Below are 20,283 nucleotides of genomic sequence, written 5' to 3'. Positions count from 1 at the left end.
TCTCTGATGCTGTTTTCCTTCCACAGCAAAGTATGGAAACCCTGGAGTAAAGATGTAAAATGATGTTTTGCCAACTGCCAAGTTGCCAACTGACACTCTCAGTTGAGGGGCTATCAGGCTTAATAAGTTGTTGCTGATATAGCTAGTGTTTCCTCATCAAGTGACACAGAAGTGACCCTTCTCAGCCACCACAATATGCACATTTAGTAATTAGGGGCCTGTTTCTGCTCAGGATTTGCCTAGGCAATCAGGAGACTTTCTAGGGCCTTTCACTCTCCAAGATTTTTAATTGCATCACAGGCTTAGGTCTGCAGAAATCTCCAGTTGAGCAAAGCAAACCTGTTCAGTCTTTTGTAGCTCTAAACTTATTTTCAGAGGCTAGAAAGTGCTGATTCTCTTAGACATGAAGAATGCAAACTGATTTCCCATCTTTATCTCTGGTGATGAATAGTATTGCCTGAAACATCCTTTATATCCCTCCTCCCCCCTTTTTTTCTTCTTTCTAAGACTTCCTCTGAACAACAGTTATTCCATCTTATAATTTATAGCCACTCTATTACCTTTACTCCTTGGCTGAGGACACCTGAATTGCCTCCATGAAATGCTTTCCAGACTCCTCTTTTTGCAGGACACCAGACTGCTAGAAATCTTTGGGTGCTCAGTGACAGAGGAGGAAAAGAGAGTTACTTGCATGAGGTAAGAGGTCCTAATGCAGGTCTAGGACTCAAACTAAAACTCACTGGACTGGGTAAAAGTCATTCTATTGATCTCAGTATGTTTGGGATCTGGCTCATAATGAACAACTTCATTTAGAGACGCAAATAATGTTTTTTTTCCCCTGAAATATCCAGTTTCTCTAATACCTGAGTCTTGCTACTTGAATCTTGCAACTGTTGCATCATGAAAAACATCTGCAATTTCCCCCATGGTAGAGAAGGTCACGCAATCACTGCGGCTTTAAACACAAAGTGAATGTCAAACCCATTTGTCTCCTCTGCCTGGAGGAAGCCCTTCCATTTCAGCTCCACTGGGCTTAGACACGACAGAAATTGCCTCTTACATGGAATGAAACACGTAAAAGGATTTCACTGTATCTGTGGTTATCTAGCTGCCCCCATAAACCAAGAGGTTGTTGAGAGCATTGTTTCAGTAAAAAAGCCTGAAAAAAGAGAGAGAAAAAAGCAGTCAGGTTAAACGTATTTTTTTCTCTCTTCACAGTTTGATTTGTCCTGAAACATTCCCATAAACAGCAGCTGAGGCTGAACTCATCTGCATACAAGTGGGAGAATAGATCTCTTTGCTGTCAGTGGCAGAAGGCCAACCCTCTGCTTCGTGCTGGGGGCCAGAAAGCTCCAGCGGGATCCCTGCTCCTTCCCAGGACTTGCTTGGTGATGGGGAGAATCTGCCCAGATCATTTTGTCTGCTGAGCATGCAGGCGCACGTTCAGCAGAGGCCCCAAAGCATTTCGAAAGCATCTCTTGCTCCTACTCATCGCTTTGTTGTGGGCCCTCTGTTAAGCAGAGGAAGCCAAATACTGCTCTCCAAGGACAGGCAAGGCACTTCTGCAGCCCCTGCTTTCCTTGGAAGCAAAAGTGTGCGCCAGGAATGAAACCTGAGCTCCCAGTTGGTGAGGAATAGTCCAGTGAGAGTAATTTAAGATTCTGTGGCTGTTCCTCAAGCTGCTGTGTGCTGATGCTCTCAGGCAATTTAATACCTAGAAGACTACCTCCTCCTGTTCTCTGTTTAGTGCAAAAGGAAATGGTCTGCTTTACTTGTAAAAAGAACATTCATTAAATGGCATTAGCATGCAATTTGGTGTTTCAAAATTGCCTTATCAACAGAACATCTGAGGTAAGAGCCATCTGCACCACAAAGGGCTGCAGCTCTGCAAGGGCTGTGCAAAGAATAGCCTGCCCTAGAGCAGGGGAAGAGGGGGAGGAAGGACCAAGGTGCCAACTGAGACAAATGAAGCAGCAGTGAGAGCTTTCATTTTTCCTTGCCTTATCCGCACAGGGTCAGATTGCCTAATACAAGTTGAGACCACACTCCACTACAGACTTGATACTGGAGTGTGTCTAAGAGCTCCAAACACCCTTCCCATCCTGCCCGAGAGGCAGAAAGAGCAGCCTCGCTGCTCTGCATTATGGCAGGGGCAAAGCAGGCCTGGCAGTGACTGAGTTGATCCTCTGGCCTGTCCTTCTCATGCACATCTAAAATCAACACAGTCACCACAAGAGATAGTTTTTGGATATTGAAGACAATATGCGCCTGGCCTCTGTTATCTCATAATCTAAGTATATTAGGGAAAGAACATTATTTGATCTACATCTGCAAGACATAGGTTGGACGTAAGGAGGTAGGAAATCGCTAGTCTGGTCTTTATGGAGCATTCAAATCATTGCTTAGGACATAGCCTTTAGTCTACAGCCTTTAGTCTGTAGTATTTGGAACCTGGGATTCAGCCTGGTGCAAGGCAGGGAGGGGCCCAGCTCCTGCCATTACCCCTGTCCCTTCCTGAGCCCCAGCCCCTGGCCCTGCCACTGCCACTGTCCTTGTTCCTACCCCTATTCCTCCCTGCCTCTGACTCTGACCCTGATGGGCTCCTGGAGTCTCTGGAAGGATCCTGGATCCCTGCTCCAGCCCAGAACAGCAGCTCCTGTATCCTCACGTGCCACATCTCTAGGCAAGTAGTCCCACTGACGTAGTATTACCAAAGTTCACAGAAGGATGTTCTTGGGGGACAGCAATGCCCAGGGAGGCCTTAGGATTATGCAGTCAGTTTAGCTCCACACTCCTCTGGTTTGCACCTTTTAGGGAAGGAAAGAGCAGAGGGAGCAGAGGAAGCAGCTGCTCACTCTCCCTCATTTTTTTTTCTCTTTTCTTTTTTCTTTTTTGTAACAGTGGCAGAGAAACACACTGTATTGAGCCTTCTTTTGATCTCTTCAAGTGCAATCCTTCTGATGTAAGCCAAGGGGTTCAAAGAAATCAATTAGAGTAGAAAGTGCTTATGTGTTTTACAGTTCTAAAAAAATGGAAAATATATTTTCTATTGCATTCTATTCCTCTGTGCAGCAGTCCACACTGATGAGTGTCGCTCATCATCATTTACTAATCAGTGGGCTCATAGGAATCAGCTTGGCTTCCATATGTCCTAGATGAACAGACCAAGGCATTCGGAAGCATATATCATTTGCCAGCTTGGTGATTAAATAGCGTTTAGGAAAAAAAAAAAGTGTCCTGGGTTCCATGCTATTGGCAGTGTATTCTGAGACTGCTAGGGATAAATCTCTTCTCCAACAGTGAATATACTGCACCTGCCATGTACGAGATGGGCATACCAGGTAAGAATGGACATGGACAGGCAATGCAGTAGCCACTCTCAGAATTGGGCACAATGTTATATTTTTTTCATGATGTGTTAGAAAACCTTTGAACAGGAAAATCAATTAATTCCATGTTGGTGCCAGCACAGTCTAGACTAAGAGAATCAAAGCAAGTCAACATCAATTTGCTTCTGACCTGAAAAAGAAAAGAAAGTACTGCCTTTTAGCAGTGTGGATGGGTATTCACAAGAGCAGTCTGAGCTTTGAAGCTCTTTTCTGTTTACTGACAGGCTAGAGTGGCTTGTGCTGAGAATGGAGAGGCGAGAGCAGAGGACTGATTAAGATGTGGGACAGAGGCAAAGGTATGATGTGGCTGTTTCAATAGATCTTACCACCAATTTGGTGGCAAGCTTACAGACATTATCCATCTTTGGGTTCTTAAGGAAGAAGTTAATTGTTGCTGGGGTTTTTTTGTTGCTGTTGTTGCTGTTTAGTGGCCTTCTTTGGTTAGAGTGTGAGCAGTAGCTCTGCCTTGGCTTCAAGTCTTTCTTATATCTTCGTAAAAATTAGACTTTTTCTCTGCCTCAGTTCCCAGGGCTGTAAAATCAAATAAGTCTTCTGAAAAGTGATGTGTTTTCATGCACAGTAGAGTGTCAATTCGGTTTCATCTTAGACATTAGAGAAGGAATCTCTTCCAGTAAGCTCACAGCCATTCCCCAGATCCATTGGTTTTATTTCCTGAATTCTGAAATAAAAAAAAAAAATGTGGCTCTTAAATGTTGAATGCAAAGAGTGCATGAGCCACACAATGTCCTGAGCGTATGAGCTTGAGCACAGGAAGATGTTAATACATCCCTATAACTTCCAGACTGACCCTGACTCATGTTTGATCAGCTCAGATCATGGGTGATGCAACAGCACTGGGTATTATTGCTATTGATCTAGGCATTCCCCTCTTCTAAGACAGCTCTCAGGCTAGGAGGGCAAATATCACCATCCTATTTCCACCAGAATAATTCATCTCCCTGTTCACATTATGCTAGTGACTGTGGGCTGTGTAATTCTAATCATGCTTCATGTATTAGAAACTGGATAGTTATGAAGGAAAAAAATAAAAATGAAATGATCTCTACAGACATAAGCAGCTTGTTTGTAAGAATGAATTGGTAGGAAATGCCCACCATCATCGGTTTGCAAGACACTAGGAATCTACTCCTGTCCTCCATATACTAAAACACAAACTGCTTCAGAGACTCAAAAACCCTCTTACCTTCAAGTCTGTTTTTGCAATTGCCTTTCTCAGAGTGGCAGAATACTTTCACATTCTTATTTGATCACTTTTGCTCTTTGACATAAATCTTTCTCTGACTTGCTTTACTTTGACAGTTCCTAATATAGCTGTGCCTAATGAGACAAATTCTGATAGCAGAAGTACTGATTGCTGGATTAACACTTTCCCTAGGGCAAAAAAAAAAAAAAAAAAAAAAAAAAAAAAAAGATCATGCATTCTCCCATTGTAGCAGCATATGGGGAGGGCGGGGGATGATGAATTTATGATGGACCTGGGAAACATTTAGACCCTCTGTTTCAATGGACTCAATGGATGCAAGACCATGCCTTGAAAAAAGGGAGGAAATACACAGTCTTGGGCACTCCATATTCTGCTACATTTCTAAGAAGGGGGCCCCAGGGAAGAAAAGTGTTTCCTGGAAGCAACTGGATTAGAACTGAGTTAATTTATAGCCCTAAATAAGATCAATATTTATATGTAAGGCTACATAAATATTGACTAGGTAAACATAGCTAGATAAACAGATCAATCTGCTTTACTTTGTTAGGAACACATAGGAATTAACAAGCTCAATAACGTTCAGTGTTTCAGCCTAAGACTGTGCGATCAGTATTTCAGGAAGACTAAAATGATGTGGTGTACTCTGGAAAAGTAAAAGGCCACTGTATATGACAAACAAACAAACAAACAAAAATTAACAACCTCAAAAAAAAAAAAAAAAAAAAAAAAAAAAAAGGAAGGGATATCTATTATTCTTGGAGGCTGCAGGTTTCCCATGCAACAGGAACTGTCATGGGTGCCTGTTTCACAGTCTCATAAACATTTTACCATCAATCAATATCATGCACAAAGCACTGCTCAGATAATCAATCTACTTCCAGCTTTTCTCTACTATTGAAGAGAAAACACAACAACAGACATGGGGAGCTTTGATTTTTTATGAGTGGGCTTTACAATCCAAATCTGGCTTTTGAGGCATGAGTTTAAAGCAGATAGAAACTAGAGGCCATTTGAGAGTACATTTGGGGGCATATTTGCATGGCTATATGAAAAGAGATGGTAAAAACCTACAGTGTAATCTCTATTCCTTAGTCTCCTGGAAGAGCTCTTGTCATCTTTGGACAAATCCATTCTTTCTGCTTCTTGGGTGTAATTGGGTAGGATGGAGAAGGGCAGTGTGTTGTTTCTGAGTTTTGCTTTCTGATCTAAGTCCCTGGCCTTTCTGACCTCTGATATTGCCTTAGCAATAATAAACTCCCCAGCTTAGCAGCAGCAATGAACAGCAGAGTTATGACTTAGAAGTAAAACTCCACTGAACTTGTCCTAAAGAAGCATCAGCATCACTGTCAAAAGAGATTTCAGTTGGTTGCCCTGATGGATGCTGCATCTCAAAAGTAGACAGCCATTTTGTGAAGAGTATGGAAATGCTTGTGACTGAGAGAATGGTACATTTCGTTACTTCCTCTTACTCATGGAAACCGATAATCAGGTAATCTTGGTTGCTTCAACTTTGAAGTACTCAGCAGTGGGATGCATTGTGATGTTACATGTTGTTATGAACTCAGTGAAGCACAGATAGCAACATGTTAACATTTGCTTGAAAAGTTGTAATAGCTGAACAACAGACCTGACAGGTTACAAACACTATTCAGCCTGACTCCAGCATGATTTTGTGACTTTCATAAAAATCTGGGACATGTCACTGGCAACCGGTTCTCCAGGTCTTGATGAGTTTTACAGGCATGCCTGCCTTCTAACATTATCCAAAAATTTCAACATCTACTCTAAAGATGTTTGTCTAGGTTCATTCTGTGGTCAACAAAAGAGATGAGGAGGCCTTGGGCCACTTATAGGTAGCTATGCTAGCTAGGGTACATGAGACGACTGTCTCTCACTGTTGACTACTGGTGGGTAGCCAGATGGCACATACGCAAAGATTCTTGTAGAAGGCCAGTGCTGGGTGAGGTGTATCCCACTCTAATCCCCTTCCTGAAAACACCATCCACAACCATCCACCCCATGTTAGGTGTGAGAAGAGGGAGCCGGTGGATCCCGACCCTCTGACATTTATTGAAGCCCATTGCCTGGTCAGCTCCTGCACCTAGGGGGATGAGAGGCTCCTGGCGTGTGGCCACTCCTCCAGCACCCGGTTGGTAGCTGATGCTAATGGGCAGCTGTGTGCAGGGACAGAGCAGGGGGTGGGGGAGCGGAGGAGGTGGCTTCCTCCTGACGCCATTTCCGAGGGGCTGGGATATATAAATGAGCTGATTGCTGCAGTACCCCATCTGGGATCTTCAGCCAAGACACTGGTGTAGACACACAGGGTGCTGGTCTCCCCCAGCGCCTCGCTTGAATCCCCCCACGCCAGGGACAGATTCACCGCCTGCCCCCGCCGCCCTCCCGCAGCCCGACAGCACCATGAGGCGCCCGGGACTGCTCGCCCTCCTGCTCCTGGCCGTGCCGGGTAAGTGGGGCTGCGCTGCGACCCTCCGGCGGCGCCCGGGCGCGGGCAGCGCCGCCTCAGCACGGCGGGCAGCGCCGCTCAGCACCGTGGGCAGCGCCGCCTCAGCACCGTGGGCAGCGCCGCCTCAGCACGGCGGGCAGAGCCGCTCAGCACCGCGGGCAGCGCCGCCTCAGCACCGCGGGCAGAGCCGCCTTAGCACCGTGGGCAGCGCCGCCTCAGCACGGCGGGCAGAGCCGCTCAGCACCGCGGGCAGAGCCGCCTTAGCACCGCGGGCAGAGCCGCCTCAGCACCGCGGGCAGAGCCGCCTTAGCACCGCGGGCAGCGCCGCTCAGCACCGCGGGCAGCGCCGCCTCAGCACGGCGGGCAGAGCCGCCTTAGCACCGCGGGCAGCACCGCGGGCAGCGCCGCCTCAGCACCGCGGGCAGCGCCCGCCGCAAGGTCACGGACCACCCGCCGGGCCCCCCGCCGGGCCGCTGCCCGCCCGCGGCCGCCTGCCCCTCGCCCTGCCTTGCCTCCCTTCAGGGACCATTTCCACCAGCGCTGGACACCCCCTTTTCTCTCGTTTTGTCAGGGAGGGGGGGTTCTCTGCTTCTCTGCCAGAGCAAGCCAAATAACAAGATCTTTCCTTTTGCTCTGCCTGTGTTTTACAGCTGTCTCCCTACCAGTGATGAATGACATGAATAAAGGGGACACTAAGGTAAGGAGGAGATGGTGGAGGACATAGGAGGGAGAGGGGGTAAGTTGAGGGATGTGATGTTTAGTATGTGCCTAGCTCGGCTGGCTCTTGGTTGCTCCTGCTGAAATACCCCATAGGAAGTGACAGCTGAGGTGGGGATTTGCAAGAGATTTCCCTACAGCAGGATCTGTCCTCGGCCTCTCCCTCCCTGCCAGGATTTACCCTTTATGAATCCACTGCTGTGTACCTGGCCAGGAGGAGAGCACCCCAGGGAGTGCCCAGAGGTGCTAAACGAGCTAATTTGGAGCATAGCAAGGCTGGGGATGGAGGTTGGGTATGATCCTCTCTAGTCCTCCTACTTTCAGCTTTTCTAAGCTTCCCACAGGAGGTGAGTCAGATGGGAGAGAAGGAAGAAATGTGATTCAGGAATGGGCATTTTCTAGGAATATATGCTTTTGGGGGTGTGTGCTATTTAAACATGCAAGTTCCCGAAAAAAATAGACAACTGGCTGTCTTGGGTTGCTCATTTGCTCTCAGCTATCATTCATCTTGTCTCAAAGGATTTTTGCAGTGCCTGACTCAGCTGACCTCCCCAGCCTTCTACTATGGGCTCCTATGAATATGTCTCTGTGTATCTCTGACATTCCAAGCTGAACTTCACAAGTGTGTGCAATCCCAACTAGATTTTGGCAACTGAAAGATTTGATAAGTGCATTTTGTGTTTTGATCTGACAGAAGTGCCTTCCTCATAGTATAATACCTATAGCCTTCAGATGCATCAATATCTTCAGTGCCACATTAAGAAATCACTTCCACAGAAATTGTCATACCAAATGCAAACACCAGGCCTCTTCTCCCTGCTTCTTGAACCTTTCTGTTGTCTGAAATTTTCTAGCTACAAAAGACTTTTCCCCAGTAGAGGAGGGCACATTCATGTCCGTCTCAGCGTAGGCTCCAATGTACTCTGCTCTTTATGACCTAAAGGGTAAGTGCCTCAAGAAAAGCTGCCTCATCTATGTCAGATGTGCGCGGGCCTAGGGAGCTGTTGCTCTGTTACAAACTTCAGCCTGTGGAGCCCTGCTGAGTGCTGGGCTGTGAGTGGTCAGGACAGCACTGCGAAGCTGCTTCAGGCTATGGGAGGCCTGTGCCTGGGCCACTAACTGAGCTCAGGGCACTTGTCCCTTCAGATCACCCGTGCCAAGGGATGCTCACTAGGTGGAAAAATTCCTTAAGCTCACAACTTTCCTTGTGAAATCTGGTCCCCAAAATGTTGTGGAAGCTGGTGCAACTCCATGGAAACCCTTCCATGAAGGCTGGACCCGTTTCCCCTTTGGGTTGTGCATTGCTCTTGTCAGAGCAAAATCAGAGCAAACCTCTCTTCCAAATGTTTTGAAGCACCAAAAGTTCCACAGAAACTTAAGGAAAAAATTCTTAACAGTGAGAGTGACAGAGCTCTGGAACAGGTTGCCAAGAGAGGTTGTGGAATCTCCGTCTCTGGAGATCTTCAAAACCTGCTTGTACACAATCCTGTGTCACATGCTCTAGGTGACCCTGCGTGTTCAGGGGTCTTGGACTAGGTGATCTCTGAAGGTTTCTTCCAACCTTAATGATTCTATGATTCTGTGTTGCCGGAGATAGGAGGAGCCCTTAGGGCTCTGCCACCTTCACCCAGAGCACATCAATGAAGGGACTCCAGGTTCCCTGGCGCAGAGCAGGACAGGGAGCTCATGGCATGGCTATGGCACTGAGCCCTGCAGCTCCCCCTGCTCACTGCACTGCTTTAGACATGTCCTGCGCCCCAGCTTTTCTGGATGGCTCAGGGCTATGGTATGAGAAGTCAGAACCTGCAGGCTGCTCTTAGGCATCAAATAGGTTTTTCTAACAACAAGAGCTTTCTGTGAGAAGCCTAACCGCCAGTCTCTGGTGTTACACCCACCACCTGTGCTCAAAGACCACTGTTTCCTATTTGTGATCTTAGGGTTCAGAAGGGCCTGAATATGGTGGTTCTCAAACATGGTGAAATATATCCTTGTAAGGACAGGATCCTTTGGAGATTTCTTTTCCATGTAGGGACAGTCTGACCAGCCCTTAAGGATCTAGTTACATGCTCACACTTAGACGACAGCTCTGGTAAAATTCCAGTCTGAGTTTCTGTATAGGTTTGATTACATTCATTTGGAGAGGATCTCCTTCATTTCTTGATTTAGGGTATTATTTAATGACCTTGGATGCCTCACTTTGCAACATTTGCTTTTATAAAAAGTGAAGGAGAGCATAGTTGGAACAATCACACTATTCATATCTTTACTGGTTGCAAAGTTCTTCCATAGAGTTGACCATATTTCCGTGGTGACTGATGTGTTTCTCTGTGTATGGAAAAACACCCTAAACAAAGCTAGGGCCTTTCAAAATGCTTGTATAGAGTGTTTATTTTCACCAAGCTGTTATTTCTCACGCAGAGAAAGTGCTTACTTCTAAGACTGCATCACCTACTCCTGCAAGGAGGGGTTCCAGAGCTTGGAAAGGTGGAAGGAATGTACTAGAATTTGTGTTTGTTAGAATTTGTTCTGTTTAGTGAGTGAGAAGTGCTCTAGGTTAGCTAAAAACAGTCTTTATGGAGAGTACAGGAGAATGATAGCAGGTAATTTCTTTACTTTCATGTTGTTAGATCTTTCCTGCAACATTTTTAATCCATCATGCAATCCTTCAAAATGCATAAATAGCTAAGAGGAATTATATTTAAACATTTTAGGACTGTAACCTGCAACAGCAATGGCAAAAAGTAATTTTCTCCTTGTAGAGGATGAAAAACTGCTCATTCTGATGAATGAATACATCCAATTCTTGAATGAGCAGCATTGTAGATGAGTGGAAATCGCTGACTTGTGTCTGATTTCTACTGCAGTTGCAGTGTTCTGCTCTCCCAAGAACAGCATCTTGTGAGAGGTCAGGACTCTTAGGGCTGCCTGCGGAAGTCACCAGAAGAAAACAGTTCAGTCAGTGATTTTTTTTGCCTTCCAAAGCTTAATTGAATATTTATTTATTTATTTATTTACCCTTGCTTTTACAACTGTCACTTTTGAACCCTGCCTGCTTTACAGGCTGCTCTATAAATAATGATCCTTCAGCTGGGCAGACAGATTCCTGCACTATTAACCAGTGCCATACAGCAAAAACAATATCTGCTTTCTCTCATCTGTGTGACTGTTTGGGTCTATCACGATGACACAGCCAAGGTGTGGTTGGTGTGTCTTGTGTGAAGAAGGTGTCTTCAGCTTGCTTCCAGTCTCTGATTTTGATTTTTCCTTCCACATCTGCATAGCAGTGGGAAATCGCTGTGGGACCAGTGGTAATGTGGTTGCATGGGCAAAGAGTTGGGCCTGTAATGTCAGTGCTGGATAATAAAATCTAGCCTCTCTTCTCATTCCTCTCATGAGGAAGAGAACTACTGCAAAGGGCAGGCCTAGAGTTCATGGTATCTGGGAGGCTGCCCCAGGCTGTAGCAAATGATTTGGAGGAAGTTTAGGAATTTCTTCACTTTTAGAAAACCTGTCTCCACATATAGATCTTCTGGTCGATAATAGAAGGCTTAAACACTCAGACATAGGGCTGAATATTTCTCCAAAATTTCCTTGCTTAGGGCTTGAGAGCAATATTTCTCCACAGTGTTTGAAAGTATGATTTACCTCTCCTCATCCATCATCCTTGGCTGCAGTCTATCTAGAGTGCCCACCTTAGGCCTCAAATAGCTGGCAGGATTTCAAGGTCACCTTTTTAAGAGCTATAGTCACTTTTTGCTTTGTACTGAGCCTCCTGCTGAGCCCTTTTATCAGCTACAGACCGAGAAACATCGCTTTAAAAGAGGACGATTCTGAGTTCCCTGTGTATATACCCAGTTCCCCTTTAACCTCTCGACATGCACAGCCTGGTTGATGTCCTGCAGCAGGGAACAGTATGTCACGCTGAAAGGCCCTTTCCATTGCCATGTGTGTTTCCTCACTTTTCAGTTTTGGGAAGTGTCTTCTGTTCCTGTGCTAGGTAACATGCAAAAACAAACATTCAATTTTAGCTCGATCAGAAAACGACCTGTGCCATCATCTTCTCCATTCTAGCCTTGGTAACACATAGATATATGAAAAACAAAAACAAAAACAAGAAACATGGTTTTAATCTGCATCTTTGTCTCCTTCTAGGTGATGAAGTGCATTGTAGAGGTCATCTCTGATACTTTATCCAAGCCAAACCCCCTGCCAATCAGCGAGGAATGCCTAGAAACCCTCAGAGGAGGTACAAGGAAAGGCTCTTTCAGACCTAACGCTGGGTTTCAGAGAGAGCAGTTCTGGCAGGGACACAAGCCAGGGCTGAGCCTGCCCCGATGTGCTCAGTCACTGGCCCCAGCACGGGCTCCTGCCACAGCCACCTTCCTTGTGGCCGCCCCACCGGGCTGCACGGGGCCCAAGAGGCAGCTGGCAACAGGGCACTGGGGACGTGGAGCTGCCTGGTCCTCTCGGGGGCTTCTGTGCTCTTAACTGCAGTTAAGAGATGTGGCAGCAAATCCACCCAGTGGAAGAAAAGGGTAAAAAAAGGAAGTGGGGTTTTGGGTTCTTCTGTTCTTCTTACCAAGTCTCCCTTTTTGCAGATGAACGCATCATTTCTATCCTTCGACACCAAAATTTACTGAAGGAACTTCAGGAAATTGCTGTTCAAGGTATAGTTTCAATACAGATATTTTGGAAGAGGAGATTAGTCTATTGTGGACCCTTACGTGTTTTATTACTTTAATTTTACATTAGCTTTGGGTTGTTCAAATGTGTCCTAGAAAATGTACATATAGTGAGAATTTCACTAGAAATGCTGGGGCAGTGGAAGAAATTTGCTTAGAATAATTCCAGTACAGATCCAATGATTTAAATGACCCTCAAAGTAACTTGTTAGCTGCATAGAGTTTTCCTAGAGAGTATATGCACTGTGTGGTAGGAAAACTCTAAGGGGAAACACTGTAGCTTTGTTCCACCAGCTCTTGAACTAGAATAAAAGACAAGAAAACCTTCACTGTTTGTGTCACGGGGGTCTAACACTAGCTGCTGGTGGGGCAGAAGTGAATGGGCACTCAGCATGGAGTGGGATTGGCACCTGCAAGCACCCAGCTCAGAGATTCCTTGAACTGATGGGGATTTTCCAGTCGGCTCCTGTGGGTCAAGTGCAAGTCCCTTTGCTCTGGATATGTGAGGGTTGCTGCCTGCAAGATAGAGTGGGTGCAGCAGTGGTTAGGAGCTGTACAAAGGATAGAGAAGAGGGAAAATGGGCTATCCTCAGGAGCCCAGATCCCCAAACCCCATTAGTAGTTCCCAGGAACCAAGCTTTGCTCCTTGTAGGGCTAGGCTGGCAGTGCCAGCTCTCTCCTTTGAATTAAAATGTGAGTTGGGTTAGAAAGTGCATTCCTGCATTTGGTTTCTGGAAACCTTTTTGGATGTTTTTGACAGGGCATTGTTACTCCAGTTGCTTCACACATTCTTTTATCTTGCTTTTCCTTCTAGTTACCCATTTACAGATTTGTGCATTGTAGAAAATATACATAGAATTGAAAAGGACCCGGAAATATTTTCCTGTCTCCGCTTTCTAAAACACAACAGGGAATGTTGCTTTCTCCTCTTTGACACAGGTGCCAGTGAGAGAACTCAGCAACAGAAGAAAAACAGCGGTTTTGAAGATGAACTTTCTGAAGTCCTTGAAAGTCAGAATGACAAGAACAAGCAAAGAGGTCAGTGTCAGCCTAACCCCCAGAAAATCCAAGTCTGGCTGTAAACAAGGATGTTCTTTCTAACAGCCTTGATACATCCATCTGCTTTTCATTTCTGCCTCTTTTGATGCTGTTGCTGACACACACTAGCAACCTTGTGTTTGCTTTGCTCTTATTTACCAGCTTAAAAAGCATGTACTTTCTGAGCTATAGCAACTGGAGATGTCCAAGTTACACAACTGATACAGATCTTCCACCCTGCTGTCAACATCATCACTCATTTTTAATGTTTAAAATGAGTCACAGCTAGGGAAATCCTGTACTGAAATACATGATACACCCAAAACCAATTGGTGTCTGCTCTTACCATCCCTGTTTCCAGGTATCTGAGACATTAGGTTCAGCCTGTTCTTGGTTCAGTCTGTTCCCTTTTCCATGTCAGGAAGAGATGATGGGGATGAGACAGTTTCTAGCAGAGCAACAGCATCCCTGATAGAGGGGCCTCCTGGCAGGCTCTGGCTCCAGGGGCAGGAGCTTCTGTGAATTTGCTGAGCTGCAGCACTGCACACAGCCTCGTGACTTCAACCCAAAGCTGCCTGGCACCAATGAGGGACGACATTCCCCACGCTCACGGCTGCCTCAGCAGCCAACGTAGCAAAAACAAGAGGCAAGGACAGGGAGCCTCCCTTGGGCTGGCTCCAGCCCACTCTCCTGCTGGGGCCCGTCGAGCCCTGGCCTCTGGCTCGCACGGATGAGGAGCCTGCATGAGGCCAGAGCGAGGGCACGGCATGCCCCGGCCCAGGGCAGCAGCACGTCCCGCTGAGGTCTGCCGGCTCCTCTCCGCTCTGCCTGCTTTCTCTCCTTTCCTTACCCACTGCTCTTTGCCTCTCTCATGGTTTCCATGACTATGTTAGAAGAGTTCACCCTCTGTGACGAGCCAGAGCAAACACGCCGGCTCCATTAAGCTCTCGGTTACTGCTGCTCACTAGCTGTTCAGCAGAGCTGGCCCCAGCTCCCTCTGGCTCTCCTAGAAGTTAACGCGTGGCTCCCTTTCCCAAAGGCTGGGTGAATGAATGGTGTGGTGTTCGTGCAGTCCTCCACGTGCACAGAGAGCACGGAAGGGCCACACTGAAATCCCTCCACTTTGTATGTGCTCTGGTTTCATGTGGGGAGGAGGGAGTGTGTTACTGGTACCGGATAGCTGGCAATGCAGGCTCTGCTTCAGCATATGTTAACTTCAGCCCCGTATGTCTCTTCGGGAGCATAGACATCAGCCAGCACCCTGACTTGCCTACTTGCAAGCATGTGTTGACTTGCTAAATGAGAGGAACAGCTCCATGGTGGGTTAAGCAGACTGGGAAGTGAGGCTGGGGCTGAAGCTAAGAAGCACAAATGCTTCCCTGTTTGTGCAATGAGCTCTGAGAGGAGGTGTTGGTTCTTGCTCTTCACTCTGCAGATGAGGCACAGGGGCACCCTGAAGAGGAGCAGCCCACTGTGTCCCTGGCTGAGCTAGAGGCTGAGAAAATCCAGCAAAATGAGAAAGAAGATCCAAAAGGGGAAGGAAAAAATAGCTTGGAGGACAGGGAGCCCAGGCCATGGGAAGCTCGCCCTGGTGAGAAGAGGGATCATGGGGAAGCAAAGAGCAATGAGATTGGAGGCACAGAGGATTCCCAGAGGGAAGAGGTTTTGGACAATCGCATCAGTGAAGACCTTGGTGAGGAGGAGCAGAAACAGCCAGAGGAGGAAGAGGAGCAGCCCAGAGGCACTGGTGACAGCTTGGAGCTTGAGGAGGAGAGAGAGCAGACGTCCAGACAGGGCCAGGAGGAGAGCAAGGAGGAGACAGGAGGGCGTACTGAGCGGGAAGACGAGCAAGGAGACACTCCTGTGGAGGAGGACCCTACCGAAGCAGAGAGGTCACTTGATTTGGCTGAGGAGGACGTGGAGTCTGAGGTGATGCAAAGAGATGACGGTACGTATCTCGACCGACTGCACTGGTACCCACGCAAGGGTGAGCCAAGAGCCCCGAGACAGAATGATAACAGGCTTTAAAGCCTAAAAATTCAAATAGGCATCAACAGGGTTTAAAAAATGCTCCCACTATCAGTCATCCAGATCTGCCTCCTCCTCCCTCAAGCATCCTTCCATACAGGCACATACATACCTAGGTAACACAGGCCCTGCAGTTGCCTCACTTCCAGTTTCTGCCTGCAGTTCACAGCACTCTGGGGTGACTCCTTTCTGCTTCCTGAACTTCCTAAGTGTTTTTTGACTGCTGCCCCTCCTGTCTGTCACTGACATAAGAAAGGTTATTCCCAAAATGTTGGCAATATGTCATATGTTGACATTAGTCAGGAATTCCACTTTGAATCACATTAGCTTCCTTGGTAATAAAGAACTAAGGCTTGGTTTAAATGTGGTATCTAATTGGTTATACCCTGTTTTCACTATTGTGTTTGATGCTTTTTCAGATAATGAAGAAGCTTTGGGATTTGGTAAAGATGAGCGGAGCTCAGAGGAGGAGGAAGAGCAACCCTACAGACTGAAAGGAGGAAGGCATCACCTGGAGGATGAAGCAATGCAAGCAGAGGAGGATGCCTTCCAGTCCAGGAATGTCAAAAGTGAGGAAATCGAAGAGGAATCCTCCAGGGAATGGGAAGATGCCAAGAGATGGAATAAAATGGATGAGCTGGCCAAACAACTGACATCTAAAAAGCACATGGAGGAAAATGACAGTGGGGAAGACCCAGACAGATCCATGAAAATGGTGTTCAGGTCCCACAAGTATGACTTTAGTAGTCCAGAGGAAGACGTGAGAAAGTCATGGAAGCGGCACTCAAAGGAGGACAGCAGTGAAGGTTTCCCACTTGCTGCCATGCCTGAAGAGAAGAAGGATGAGGAAGGCAGTGCTAACAGAAGAACAGAGGTTGGTGAACATAGGCTTGCCAATAAACCCTGTCCAGTTATTACTAGGGAATCCAGGCTATGCTTGGAGATGTAGAATCGTGCCTAACTGCTATGCAGCTATCATCATCATTACTTTGTTGTGACATTAAGGAGATGCCCTGTGGCCTTTTAGGTGTTCACACAGATTATGGAGGTTGGCTTTTACTGTTTTTCTTGTTTTACTAACTACTGCAGAAACATTTTCCTCCCCCATGAGTCTTTAAAAAAATGTGCCAGGACCTCCCAGCTGACCTGTGCTGGACACAGTAACCAGAGCTGCACCAGTAGCCCAGAACAAGGTTCCTGTGTCCTAAAGTCCCGTCAAGTCAGAGGAAAGCCTTGCCCTGGCATGAATATGGAGTGAGTAGTGTTGCACCTGCTGTGGGGCAAATCAGAGGTATAGGAGCAGGCAAGAAAGCTGGGGCACTGGAGTGGAAAAGGTTTTGAGGTATGCATATATCTAAGTTATCCTTTCCAAACTTAAGACTTAGTTCCCTAGCGCCTCAAGGGATGCCATGTGGTAACTCGTCATGTCCCCGGGCATCCAGCTAAGCTGGGCTAGCCACACTTGTCACCAGACACACCAGGGACGTGACTGTCCAGGCCTTGCATGGAGCTGGAGTGTCTCACGGATGTGTTTTGGATGACGGCCCTGGGGTGACCTGACTCTGCGTGGCCACCTCAGAGGAGAAGTGACTACAGACCGTGCTGATGAGGCACAGCTCCAGGCACTGGTGTTTGATGCTCGCTGGGATAGCGAAGAGGGCTGGACAGACAGGGACGAGCTAGTGGCTATGGGTGCTTGTTCCAGGGGAGGCCACTCCGGCTGCCCAGGAGCTGGCTGAGGCAGTGCTGAGCCACGGCCATGCTCCTGCCTCCAGAACGCCCTTTTGCTGGATTGTGCACCGAAATACAGGCCAAAGAGCAATAACCACGTAGCACATGGAAATCCTCAGCCCATCTCCAGTTTGTGGTTCAAAGCAAAGTCAAAGGTGTCTCCTGCCTGTCTCCAAGATCTCTGCACATGCCTGTGTGGGGAGCACTGGCAAGGAGCTCACTGCTGCTGCGCCACCAGCCCCATCTCCTCTCCTCCTCATCCTCTTCCCTCCAATTCTATTTAGGTTCTTGCCCGGGTGTTTTTGCCTTAGCGCTTTGATCTTGAGACTCTCCAGCCCTGAAAAAGAGAAGGAGGCAGCTGAACCTCTGGAACTGCCATGTTTATGGTAGCAATCAGAATTATTTTTAGTTTAGCTGGCTCAGGGCTCCTGGGAGCAGGGGAGGCCTCAGCGGCTGCCCCCGGGCCTGGCAGTGAGGGAAGAGCAGCCTCCAGCCCTGAGCAAGAGCAGCTCCGCCAAGCGGGGAGGCCTCTGCGGGGCTCAGCTGAGGGCCTGGCAGTGGAGAAGACAGGTTTTTTAAATTTTTTTAATAGCTCAGAAACAAGGGACTTTTTCTGGGTATCTTATGTTTTTTTTTCAAGTTACATGTAGACAAATCAGCGTTGCTCCTACACATACAAGTGCTGGCCCTGCAGAGCCACCGGCCAGGAAAGCAGCTCTGGTGCTGGTGGGACTAGGCTGGGCCTCGCAGGGCTGGTGTCGTGCTCTGGCCAAGTACATAATGTGCTGTGAGGCAGCAGAGCTGTGAGTGCCAGCAAGGCGAGCCCGGAGTGAGAAGCGGTTGTGGTGTCAGCCCAGAGCCGTGCGTGGTGACCATGACCCAGTTTGCTCGGAGGTGCTAAGTGAGGCAGCCTCAGGCTGCGCCAGGGAAGCGCAAGAGCCACGTCAGTGGGGTTGCTGTGTGAGGAGCAACAGAAGCTTTTCAGTTGATTGCATCCTCGGTTGCTATTTTTCCCAGTGGAGAAGCCTCTTTTCCTTAGCCTCTCTCCACGCCGGAGCAGCGTGGGAGGAGGCCGCGTGGGTGCCACGGTTCCCTTTGGAGCTGGACCCCTGCTGCCCTCCCCAGGCACTGCCGTCCATCCTGATCCCGGGCCCAGCAGTGTGGGAGGCCGTGAGCCTCCCACGGGTGCGTGTCGCCTCTGCCTGTCCCGGGCTGCAGCAGGGACACCCTGTGCGGACAGCCCCCTTGGCCACGCTGCGGCCTGCGATGCGCTGCGCACCCCGCGCTGCGGGGCTGCGTCGTGCCTCACGCCTCAGACTCGCGAGGAAAGGGAGAGACGTGCTAGGCAGGAGGCTTTGCAAGCTGGACCACATTTGGTGATAACTGAAAATAACTTCCCATGCAGGAACTGGGGTGAGGGTGTTAGTTAGGTTTCTTGCAGAAAGCTTTATCAACAGTTGTGTGTTTTATTGCGCAGTGCCCCTAGAGCAGGACCAGGTAACGCATGTCGGGAGAGGGCGCCTGTCCCACAGGGGCTCAAAACCCGCCTGGCACGAGGTTTCCACAGCTCCCTCCCACCACTGAGCTGCTCTGGGACTTGCTTCCGCTGGGCTGCCTGGGCTGACCCGCGTCTCGGTGGCTCTCGTTGCAGGACCAAGAGCTGGAGAGCCTGGCCGCCATCGAAGCGGAGCTCGAGAAAGTCGCCCACAAGCTGCACGAACTGAGACGGGGCTGAAGACTCCCCCAGCTCGCCGCTTGCACAAAAGCCAGAGCTGCACTCACCCCTTCACACCACATTTTCATTTACTGATTTAAAAGAGATGCCGACAGAGCAGTAGCATCTTGCCTAGGAAGCCCATCTCCCCAGAGCCAGGCCTGCCGTCTCGCAGTAGTGTCGTGCCCATCTCTGCTTCTTTGATTTCATGCTCCTCTGTCCGCTATGGAGTCCCACCTGTACCCTTGGATGACTGTAGCTGAGAAGTGTGACTTACATATGTATTTTCTCTTTTTTTTCTCTCTGTTTTTCTTTTTTCTTTAAAACAAGACAGCTTTCTAGAATGTTCTCCTACCACCGGTAGTTTCACTGGATTAAAACTGCAATAACTTGTTATCTTTTGATTAAAAGCTGAGAACTCTGACTGTAATATATTCTATATAAAGAAAAATTTATCTAAGGAAAAATAAAACTGCAGTGGGTTCCTTCCCTTGTTTTTCCAGCTTTAGTCTTGGTCGTTTGCACGCGGTAGGATTTGTACTGGCTCAGAAGGGGAACAGGAAGGTCTGTCATTACCATAACACATCTGAGTGGAGTTTCCCTCCTTGTGCGCGCTGCCAAAAGCACCGAACACTAAAAATCAAGAACCTCTCCGCAGGGCCCACAACATGGCTGTCACTGCCCATGCAGAAAATACAGTCCTTCTCCGTGAGGGAAGCCACTCAGCACGGACAGGCAGGACTGTTGTGGTATCATACAGCCCAGCAGCTAAGAAGGCAGGCACCCCATGTATTTCCGTAAGCCAGGGATCAAGTCCGTAATTCATAGACTAACCCCAGGCTAGCCAGACAGAAAGACATTTAGAAGCTTATGCTTTGGGTCAATACTTAATAAAATGATCCTGTTTGGGTGACAGGAGTGAGTTAAATAATAGTAGCAAAAAGGTAATAAATAGCTCAAGGATAATGGAAGCAACTGTCCCATCTCCCAGCAAAGGGAAATGGAAGAAACCTCCAGGTTTGGGAAGATACGGGGCCTGTTGGCAACGCTCCCTACCCAGCGAGCGGTAACTGCTTCTCAGCTCCCAAAGCTTCCGGCAGCCGGGCTTGTCCTTGGAGGCCAGCAGAGCCCGCGGGACCCGCTCTGTTTACACGCGTGTTGCTTGGCAAAAGTTAATCCCGCTGGCTGTGTCTCCCCTCTGCACTAGTCAAAATACGGCTCTCATTACTCAAAACCTAGCAGGATTTTTAATCAAGTCAAGAATTCCCTATCCAGGATGATGAGGCAAGAATCAG

At 48.0% G+C, this 20,283-nt stretch overlaps 1 protein-coding gene across 1 annotated transcript; it reads left to right on the top strand.

The window, feature by feature from the left end:
* Positions 1-6,946: 6,946 nt before the first annotated feature.
* On the top strand, positions 6,947-19,490 carry CHGA (chromogranin A). The gene is made up of 8 exons (XM_088539699.1): positions 6,947-7,078; positions 7,729-7,775; positions 11,948-12,041; positions 12,394-12,462; positions 13,417-13,515; positions 14,951-15,463; positions 15,963-16,417; positions 18,926-19,490. The coding sequence occupies exons 1-8, from the start codon at positions 7,033-7,035 to the stop codon at positions 19,007-19,009; spliced, it is 1,407 nt and encodes a 468-aa protein (XP_088395825.1). The 5' UTR covers positions 6,947-7,032; the 3' UTR covers positions 19,010-19,490.
* The last annotated feature ends 793 nt before the right edge of the window (positions 19,491-20,283 follow it).

Source organism: Tinamus guttatus, unplaced genomic scaffold, assembly GCF_059628265.1.
Source record: "Tinamus guttatus ecotype Peru unplaced genomic scaffold, ASM5962826v1 Tinamus_guttatus_pri_ptg000048l, whole genome shotgun sequence".
Taxonomy (NCBI): Eukaryota; Metazoa; Chordata; class Aves; order Tinamiformes; family Tinamidae; genus Tinamus; species Tinamus guttatus.
The sequence above is the reverse complement of the archived record's forward strand: the minus strand, read 5'-3'. Positions and strand labels throughout refer to the sequence as shown.